General features: G+C 36.3%; 1 protein-coding gene across 1 annotated transcript; it reads left to right on the plus strand.

Annotated features, from left to right (window-relative positions):
* Positions 1 to 364: 364 nt before the first annotated feature.
* LOC132650779 (zinc finger protein 431-like) lies at positions 365 to 3,465 on the plus strand (the record flags this gene model as incomplete). Its single annotated transcript, XM_060376099.1, has 3 exons — positions 365 to 479; positions 692 to 752; positions 2,106 to 3,465. Coding segments are annotated over exons 1-3 (1,455 nt in total), but the record flags the coding sequence as incomplete, so codon positions are not given.
* Between the last annotated feature and the right edge of the window lie 6,762 nt (positions 3,466 to 10,227).

Raw genomic sequence — 10,227 nt, forward strand, 5'->3', positions numbered from 1 at the left:
GGTCCTGACCTACTCACCCAAGTAACTGAAAATGATTCATAGATTGCTCAAGTACCCAACTAATGGCTACTTTATATTCATGTCTTACAAACTGATGAAACACAGGTTTTTGAAGCACGCCTTTGTTTTTTGTTTGTTTGTTTGTTTTTGTTTTTTTTTTTTCAATCTAACCTTTAGGCTTTTTCATCTCCCCTACTTCACATCACGCACAGCACCCAACTGTATAACATTCGCACTTCTGTGTCAGAAAATAAATGGAAGAAGCAGTAGAATTATATGATTATATTGACAATGACGTATAAATTATATTGTTGCCACTGTTTCTGTTGTACAAATGTATGGCATATTTTAGAATTCAGTGACCTTCAATGATGTGCATGTGAAATTCAGCCAAGAAGAGTGGGCCTTGCTGGAACCTTCCCAGAAGCAACTCTACAAAGATGTGATGCTAGAGACCTGTGAAAACCTCACTGCTATAGGTAAGACTGCAATTTTTCTTTCACTTTTAAAATAAAGAGACAAGTCTTACTTTGTTATTGATCCTCTTCTGTGATTCCAATTGAGAATGAGGAGGAATGTGGTAAATAAATCAGGCATGATTCTAAGGGTCACAGAAGATAATGATTTAAGTTTTGCCTTAATAATAACATGTTATTTCCAATAATATGTATTTTCTCGTACTATATTTTAGGCTACAATTGGGATGACCATAATATTGAAGAACATTTTCAGAGTTCTACAAGTAATAAAAGGTAACATTATGTGCACACTGATACAGATATGAATCTTAAATTTTAATGTGTCCTGGAAGTTTGGGGTATTTTGTTTGTTTGTTTATTGGCTGCTTTTTATTTTCTGTTTTTGAAATAGATTTTTTCTGGGTATCTGTGACTTTCTTAGACTTGCTTGTTAGAACAGCCTGACCTCAAAATAACAAGCAAGATATGCCTGCTTCTGCCTCCACAAGTGCTGGGATTGAAGGCATGTACCAGCACACATGGCTGTGTTCTGGAAGTTTTAAAGAAAAGCAACAGTGTAAAAACAGCACTGCTTTACGTGTACTGATGATCATTAAAATCTCATAATTCCATGTACTTCAATGTCAGGTATCTGATTTGTGTTTACAAGGCACTCCCCTAAGATAGAAGAAAATAAAATAATATTGTAACAAAAATGCCATTTGAATCATATGGACATTACAGCTACTGACTTGAACTGCCAATCTGTTTAGTCTCATTCTATCTACTCAGATATTGTAAGAGGTATGCACACTGAATTGGTGATCAGTATGTGTCCAAAACCTTCTAATAAGCAAAAATTCCATAGTAGAACCAGTGTTACTCATTTTCGTGCAGTAACTTTGTAAAGTTTAGTGAAAGAAGCAGCTTATGAGAATCAAGAATATTGTTGTGGAGAAACCTTAATCCCTATATGACATATCTATGATGAACAAAAAACAAACTGTGTTAATTCAATGTGGGAATCTTTATTATTTTTGTAAATTAAACTGGTATATCATATGTCAAAATGATTCTAAGACACATGAGCATAGGGATATTGAAAGAAGCAGTGTCCCTGTTTTTCTCCAAGAACAATTGATTTGGTAGTAGTCCCCACTGTGAGTAAATTTTCTGAATGTGATAAATGGTTACTGTTAATTGGCTTTGCAACTTCACTGAGAATTTATCAGCAAACTCATATTGCTGAAAATACCTATGAATACTAGGAATTTGGAAGTTCTGCTTTTCCTGGCTCACTTTGTAAATGAAGTATCATTCATACAGTACAAAAATTTGTGAATGGGATTGCTGTGGTAAAACTCTGAATTCTTAAATACTCTTCATATATAGGAAAAAACCTCTTATAGAAAAATGATGCTATAAAAGTGATCCACATAACAAAATCTCTTACCATCACAGGGATCTTCAAAAATACCCATAATGAAGGGGAATACCGTGAATGTAAATAATGTGATAAAACTTTTAAATTTGATTCTTCTTTACCATTAGACCAAATTATGAAATTAATTCACATAGATAAATATATTTATTAGTGTAATGAAATGACGGTGGTAAATCTTTCACATGTGCCAATTTTCTTTGCAGGCATGAAAGCAGTCATACTGGAGAGAAACCCTTTAAATGCACTCTATGTGGGAAAACCTTCCCCTATATCACTGTTCTTATATGGCATAAAAGAACACACACTGGAGAGAAGCCTTACAAATGTAATCAATGTGGTAAAGCCTTTGCAAAAAGCAGTCAGCTCATACGGCATGAAAGAACACATACTGGAGAGAAACATTATGAATGTAATCAGTGTGGCAAAGCCTTTGCACAAAACAGTACTCTCTTAAGCCATACAAGAACACACACTGGAGAGAAACCTTATGAATGTAATGAGTGTGGCAAAGCCTTTGCAGAAAACAGTACTCTCTTAAGCCATAAAAGAACACACACTGGAGAGAAACCTTATGAATGTAACCAGTGTGGTAAAGTCTTTGCACAAAACAGTACTCTCTTAAGCCATAAAAGAACACACACTGGAGAGAAACCTTATGAATGTAATGAGTGTGGTAAAGCCTTTGCAAATAACAGTCATCTCATGAGCCATAAAAGAACACACACTGGAGAGAAACATTATGAATGTAATCAGTGTGGCAAAGCCTTTGCACAAAACAGTACTCTCTTAAGCCATACAAGAACACACACTGGAGAGAAACCTTATGAATGTAATGAGTGTGGCAAAGCCTTTGCAGAAAACAGTACTCTCTTAAGCCATAAAAGAACACACACTGGAGAGAAACCTTATGAATGTAACCAGTGTGGTAAAGCCTTTGCACAAAACAGTACTCTCTTAAGCCATAAAAGAACACACACTGGAGAGAAACCTTATGAATGTAACCAGTGTGGTAAAGCCTTTGCACAAAACAGTCATCTCATGAGCCATAAAAGAACACACACTGGAGAGAAACCTTATGAATGTAATGAGTGTGGTAAAGCCTTTGCAGAAAACAGTACTCTCTTAAGCCATAAAAGAACACACACTGGAGAGAAACCTTATGAATGTAACCAGTGTGGTAAAGCCTTTGCACAAAACAGTCATCGCATAAGCCATAAAAGAACACACACTGGAGAGAAACCTTATGAATGTAATGAGTGTGGTAAAGCCTTTGCAAAAAACAGTCATCTCATGAGCCATAAAAGAACACACACTGGAGAGAAACCTTATGAATGTAATGAGTGTGGCAAAGCCTTTGCAGAAAACAGTACTCTCTTAAGCCATAAAAGAACACACACCAAAGAGAAACCTTATGAATGTAACCAGTATGGTAAAGCCTTTGCACAAAACAGTACTCTCTTAAGCCATAAAAGAACACACAGCAAAGAGAAACCTTATGAATGTAACCAGTGTGGTAAAGCCTTTGCAGAAAACAGTCATCTCATAAGACATAAAAGAACCCATACTGGAAAGAAACCTTATGAATATACCCAACCTGATAAAGCCTTTGCACAGCAGAGTAGTCTCCAAAAACAGGAAAAGACACACAGTAGAGAGAAGCCTTGTTAGGGTAATTAGTGTGATAAAGCCTTTGCATGTAACAATCATCTCCTAAGACAACAGCACATTCTGGAGGAAAACCATATGAATTTAACTATGTGGCAAAGCCTTTGCACATAACATCTCCTAATACATAAAAGAACACATACTGGAAGGATGTCTGACAGTAACCAATGTGAAAAAACTTTTGGACTTCAGAATCATCTTCACACTCATGAAAGAAATCCTAATGGACAGAAAGCCTGTGAGTGCTTTAAACATGGTGAAACCATTCCACATTTGTATAATCTTCATCATCATGAAAGGATTCATAATAGAGGAAAAACTTACGAATGTGTTAAAATCATGAGGCCTTGCACAAATCCAGAGTCATCATCAACATAAATGTATCCTTACTGGAGAGGAATTCTGTGAGTATAAGCGATGTGGAAAGGCCTTTGTGTACTTTGGTCCACTGAGATGCAACGAAACTGTAAAACTAGCTCAATGGAAATGACCTCCCTTTTCTGAAGGGAACATGCAACAGTATTATATATTAAGGGGCAATAGGAACGGAGAGTAGTCATGGGGCAGAGAAGGGAGGGGGATTACTATTGGAATTTAAAGTAAATAAACTTATTTTTAAAAAGAATACAATGAATGGTGAATATCAATTACATGCAACAGTATTATATAATAAGGTATTTACGGAAGACTTATTGATAATCCTGATTCTCAACATTTACTGTTTTCAATTGCCTCAGTTTACACAAGAAACTTTTAGTCCAGTGGATGAATATGTAGGGAATGGTGAATTAACACCAGCCAGGAAGTTCTCTGAGAGTATCACAACAGTGGTAGCCTGTAGAAGTTTCTTTGTGTACACATACCTATTGTTCCAGGGGTTCTATTGAAAACCATCACAACCCAGACTGAAGTTTGAGATGTGAGGGAGGAGGCTTTCTCTTCTATGTATGACCCTGCTGCTGGTCTAGTTGTATAACCATGGCAAGGATGAGTTTTCTCTGCCTGACATCATCTGGAGAGTGTCTTTACACATAGATGCCATCAATCAAGTTTGATACATGGCCTTTGACACAGATCCCTGATAACTCTCCCCTCCCTTCAAATATAGGATAATTAGGTTCCATGTTCTTGTTCACATGATAGGAATGTGCTTTTTAATGCAAATCAAGCATCCTTGAAGTGCCCAGTTTTAAACAATTATGTACACCTATCCTTAGAGCATCCCAGTCACTCCCTAAGGGGTACATACCCTCTGTTTTCTGGAATTAAAGTTTAACTTACTTTCTGAGGTGGTTCCCAGAGTGTTCTGATCACTGTTATGCTTGTGGGTCTTCCAAGCTTTATACCTCATCTTCTGGCCCCTCCTTCCTTTCTGGGCTGGTGAGAAACAGTCTCCAGGTAGCAAGAAAACCACGTTCTCTGAAATGCTTGTGAAAAAAATGTTTCACACTTCATAGCATTTCAAATTTCACATGTTTCTTGATGTGAGATGGTAAATAAAACAGTGTCTTTGGGATGGGACTCTTTGAAATGAATTATACCTAGTGTTGATTTCACTAAAAGCTTGCAGGTATGAAATCTTCTGAGTTGAGCACGGTGGCCTATGGAGGAGAAATAAGAGCAGAAATTTTATTTTCCTGTTTTTAATAGCTGAGTAGTGTTCTGATAATGTATGGGTAGATGGCAGAGGAGGGGAACTTCTCTTTTCAGTGGACTAAGGAAAAAGGATTGGGGGAAAGAGGGAAGGAGGGTGGGACCAGTAGGAGTTGAGGGAGTAGCCTTTAATAGGGATATATAATGAATAAATTGTGAAAAAATAACAATGATTAATAAAATAAAAATGAAGTAGAAAAACAAAACTTATAAGCAAAACTTCGAGTCCAGTCTGGGTACCCACCCTCCATCAAAGAAAAGAAAGAAGATATAAAGAAAGAAAAAAATTAGAAAGTTATAAAGAAAGAAAAAATATTTTCTTGTATCTGTTGAGACTTTCTTCCTTGTGAGCTCATTTTTTAATCATTGCCTAATGGAGAACATGCTGCTCTCTCTGAAGTTTATATTTCCATAATCATAGGTTTCATACCTGGAACAAATGGCAGAGGTTCATATTTAACATATCAAAACAGACATAGCTGCTAATTTTCTCCCAGCAATCCCTAAGTCCTTCCATGTTATATGGTCCTCCAGGCTGGCATAGTGCACCCAATACCCTGAATTCTTCCCAGGGCCTGAGCTAAACTCATTTCCCCCTTCCCCATATGTAGGCAAACCATTTTGGCTTCCTGGTCCTGTTGATAGCCATGCAAGAGTAACAGCAAAACATCTGTAGCACTCGTGGAATGTGGCTCCCCCGTTAGCATAGTCATGATGAGTTTGTCTTGGAGAAGCATAACCCCAAGAACTGCTTATACTGAGGACTTTGTGCTGTTGTGGAACATAGCTCTATTTGATGCCATTATGATGCCCATATTCCTCATTTGGTGTCTGTTGTTATGCCCCCATTTTCATTTCTTATGTTGCTGATTTGAGTATTTTCTCTCTGGCTTTTAGTTAGTTTGGCTAAGGGTTTGTCTACCTTGTTGATTTTCTCAAAGAATCAGCTCTTGGTCCCATTGATTGTTTGAATTGTTTTCTTTGTTTCTAATTCATTGATTTCTTAGTTTGAATATTTCCAATCATCTACTCCACTTGGGTGTGTCTGCTTAAGTTGAAGTCACACCATAATTCTTCCAGACATTTAAAAGGAGCTACAATAATCCTTCCTAAACTATCAAGAAAAGAGAAGATAAGAAAAAAGGAAAAGAAACAGAAGGAACCCTTTGAAACTCTTTCTAGAAATCCAGCATTGCTGTCATAAGCAATCCAGTAAAACACAAAAAACAACAACAAAAGAAAACTACAGGCCAAAACTGTTGATAAAAATAGACTTTCAACCAAAGTTAAACAAAAAAGATAAGGAGGGGGTGCTGGAGAGATGTCTCAGAGGTTAAGAACTGACTGACTGCTCTTTGAAAGGTCCTGAGTTCAATTCCCAGCAACCATATTTTGGCTCACAACCATCTATAATGAGATCTGGTGTTCTCTTCTGGTGTGCAGGTGTACATGCTGGCAGAATAATGTACACATAATAAATAAATAAATAAATAAATAAATAAATAAATAAATAAATCTTAAAAAAGAAATTAAAAAAAGATAAGGAGGGACAATTCATTCTCATCAAAGGAAAATTCCACCAGGAGGACATCACAGTCCTGAACATCTATGCCCCAAATATAAGAGCACCTGCTTTTGTAAATAAAAACAAGATTAAATCTTAAATCACACATCCCAACACCTTAATAGTGGGAGACTTCAACACTCCACTCTCATCAAGGGACAGATCATCTAGACAAAAGCTAAATAGGGAGAAATGACACTTACAGAGCAAATTACTGAAGCAAATAGACCTAATGTCTACAGAACTTTTCAACCAAACACAATGGAGTATGCCTTATTTTCAGTACCTCATGGAAATTTCTCAAAAATTGACCACATAGTCAGACACAAAGCAAGTCTCAACAAATGCAAGAAAATAAAAATAATTTCTTGTATCCTTTCAGACCACCATAGCCTAAAACTTGACCTCAACAACAACAGAAACTACAAAAGCATACATACATATGGTAACTAAACAACTCTCTACTCAGTGACAGCTTTCTCAGGAAAGAAACAAAAAAAGAAATTGGAGACTTCCTAAAATTCAATGAAAATGAAGGCACAACATACCAAAAGTTATGGGAAATGATGAAAGTGCTCCTAAGAGGAAAGTTCATAGCACTAAGTTTCTTCAAAAAGAAGTTCTAGACAAGCAATTTAATGGCAAACCTAAAATCCCTAGTATAAAAAGAAGTAGACACACACAAGAAGAGAAGATGATTGGAAATATTCAAACTCAGAGCTGAAATCAATGAATTAGAAACAAAGAAAACAATTCAAAGAATCAATGTGACCAAAAGCTGGTTCTTTGACAAAATCAACAATATAGACAAACCCTTAGTAAATCTAACTAAAAGGCTAATAGAAACTATCCAAATCAGCAAAATCAGAAATCAAAATGGGGGCATAACAAGAGACACTGAGGAAATCCAAACAATCATTAGGTCATAGTACAAAAGCCTACATGCCACAAAATTTGAAAATCTAAATGAAATGGACAATTTTCTTGATAGATTCCATCTACCAAAATTAAATCAAGATCAGGCAGAAAGATTGAATAGTCCTATATCCCCCAAGGAAATAGAAGCAGTCACCACAAGTCTCTCTTCCAAAAAAAATGCCCAGGCCACATGGTTTCAGCACAGAATTCTACCAGACCTTCAAAGAAGTGCTAACTCCAATTCAACTTAAATTATTCCACAAAATAGAAACAGAAGGAACATTACCAAATTCATTCTAGATAGCCACAGTCACCTTGAAACCTAAACTACACAAAGACCCAACCAAAAAAGAGAAATTCAGACGTATTGCTCTTATGAGAATTGGTGGAAAAATATTCAATAAAATATTGGCAAACCTAATTCAAGAATATATAAAAGATATCATCCACCATGACCAAGTAGGCTTCATCTCATGCATGCAGGGGTGGTTCAGTAAATGGAAATCCATCATTTAAACAAACTGAAGGAGAAAAACCACATGATCATCTCCTTAGACATTTGACAAAATCCAACATCCATTCATGTTTAAAGTCTTGGAGAGATCAGATATACAAGGCACATAGCTAAACATAGTGAAGAAAATACACAGCAAGTCTATAGCTAAGATCAAACTAAATGGAAAAAAAAACTTACATCAATCCCACTGAAATCAGGGACAAGGCAAGGCTGCCCAAGTACTGGAAGTCTTCGCTAGAGCAATAAGACAACTAAAGGAGATCAAGGGGATACAAATTGGAATGGAAGAAATCAAAGTATCACTATTTGCAGAAGATATGATAGTCTACATGAATGACACCAAAAATTCATCCAGAGAACACCTTCAGCTGATAAACACCTTCAGCCTTGCCAGGCCACAGAGGAGGACAATGAAGTCAGTTTGGATGAGATCAGATAAGCTAGGGTCAGATGAAAGGGGAAGAGGACCTCCCTTATCTCTGGACTTGGAGAGGGGCATAGGAGGAGATGAGGAGGAGTAGGTGGAATTGGGAGGGGAGGAAAGAGGGGGCTACAGCTGGGATACAAAGTGAATAAGCTCTAATTAGTATAAAAAATAAAAACTTAATTTAAAAAATTGAACAGCAAAAAGTTTAAAGAAAAAAGTTGCACTTAGCACTTTTGGAACTGAATACAGCTGGCAGCCTTCAACAAAGATAGTGGTAAAACCATGGCTCCACCTTCTTTATCCATGAACCAACATGGTGGCTAGCCATGTGTTGCTGCATACTGTGGCCGCCAATGCAAAACAGCCATTAGATGTCACTGATGGTGTTACTACAGCCTACAGTATAGCACTGTGGAGCATTTACAGTTCCCCATAACTAAAATTTCTAAAATTGTAATCAAATATGTTTTAGAACCAACTGCATAAAAGAACAGTACTTTAACTATTCTGGCCATACCAAACCTGTCAGCCAGAAAGAAACGGCATTAATCCATTCACTCAGGAGCTGGTGGTAGGTATATAATGGTTAACAATTACCTGAATACAACCCTGTATAACCCTATGGTAACATGGAGCTGCAGTTTTATTCTCCTGTTAAAGAGCATAAGCAGACATTTTGCATCGAATAATCTCCAGCCTTTTAAGTGAAAAACAACATATTTTACAGTTCTTTCTCAAATCATATTCGCAGGAACGCAAAACCAAAGCAAATACAGTTCATATGTCCTCTGGCTTTCTATACATACTCTGATCTTCCATAAAATTCTATATAACTTCCGGTTACTTTGGACAAGCTATTCCTTTCTTTTTTTTCTTTTTTTCTTTTCTTTTCTCTTCTTTTCCTTTCCTTTCTTTTCTTTTCTTTTCTTTCCCTTTCCTTTCCTTCCCTTTCTTTTCTTTATTGTCACAGTCTCTTGCCTTCTCTAATGCTTTTCAGACAACATAAAAACCTTCATCAAAATCCTCTCAACATTTCTTTACTAAGCCATGGGTTTTTTACCATCTTGAGATGATACACTGTAAAAACTGCACTTTTCTTAATTGCTTCAAACAATATGGCTTATTTTCATTTGGTAAAATGAATAAAATAAATACCAAGGTCTCTTGACCTTCCCAAAGGGTCAAGAAACTGTTCTATGCTCTTTGTTAGATAGCCCAAGGTCATTATTTTAAATGCCTGATAAACTTTAAAATGTATCATAGTCTTAAACATTTAAACATTCTCCAAAACTTGTTTTTGCTATATGAAAATAAATTACTCTTTTTATGAGTAAAACCACAAAGCATAACCATAGTTTTGAAAGTCAGAATCAAATTTTAAAACCAAATTTTACCAGTGCGAACAATCCAATCTCTAAATTCAATACCAATTTAGAATGAGTCTTGTTTTCTTAGTCTGAAAGGAAATGGGATAAACTAAATTCATTTTGACTAAGAGGTTCTGTAACCACTCTTTTCCTTTGTTCTACCCCACGTGGCAATTTCAAAATGGTGGAGTCACATCACAATGCATGAAAAGCC

This window comes from Meriones unguiculatus (assembly GCF_030254825.1).
Source record: "Meriones unguiculatus strain TT.TT164.6M chromosome 13 unlocalized genomic scaffold, Bangor_MerUng_6.1 Chr13_unordered_Scaffold_33, whole genome shotgun sequence".
Taxonomy (NCBI): Eukaryota; Metazoa; Chordata; class Mammalia; order Rodentia; family Muridae; genus Meriones; species Meriones unguiculatus.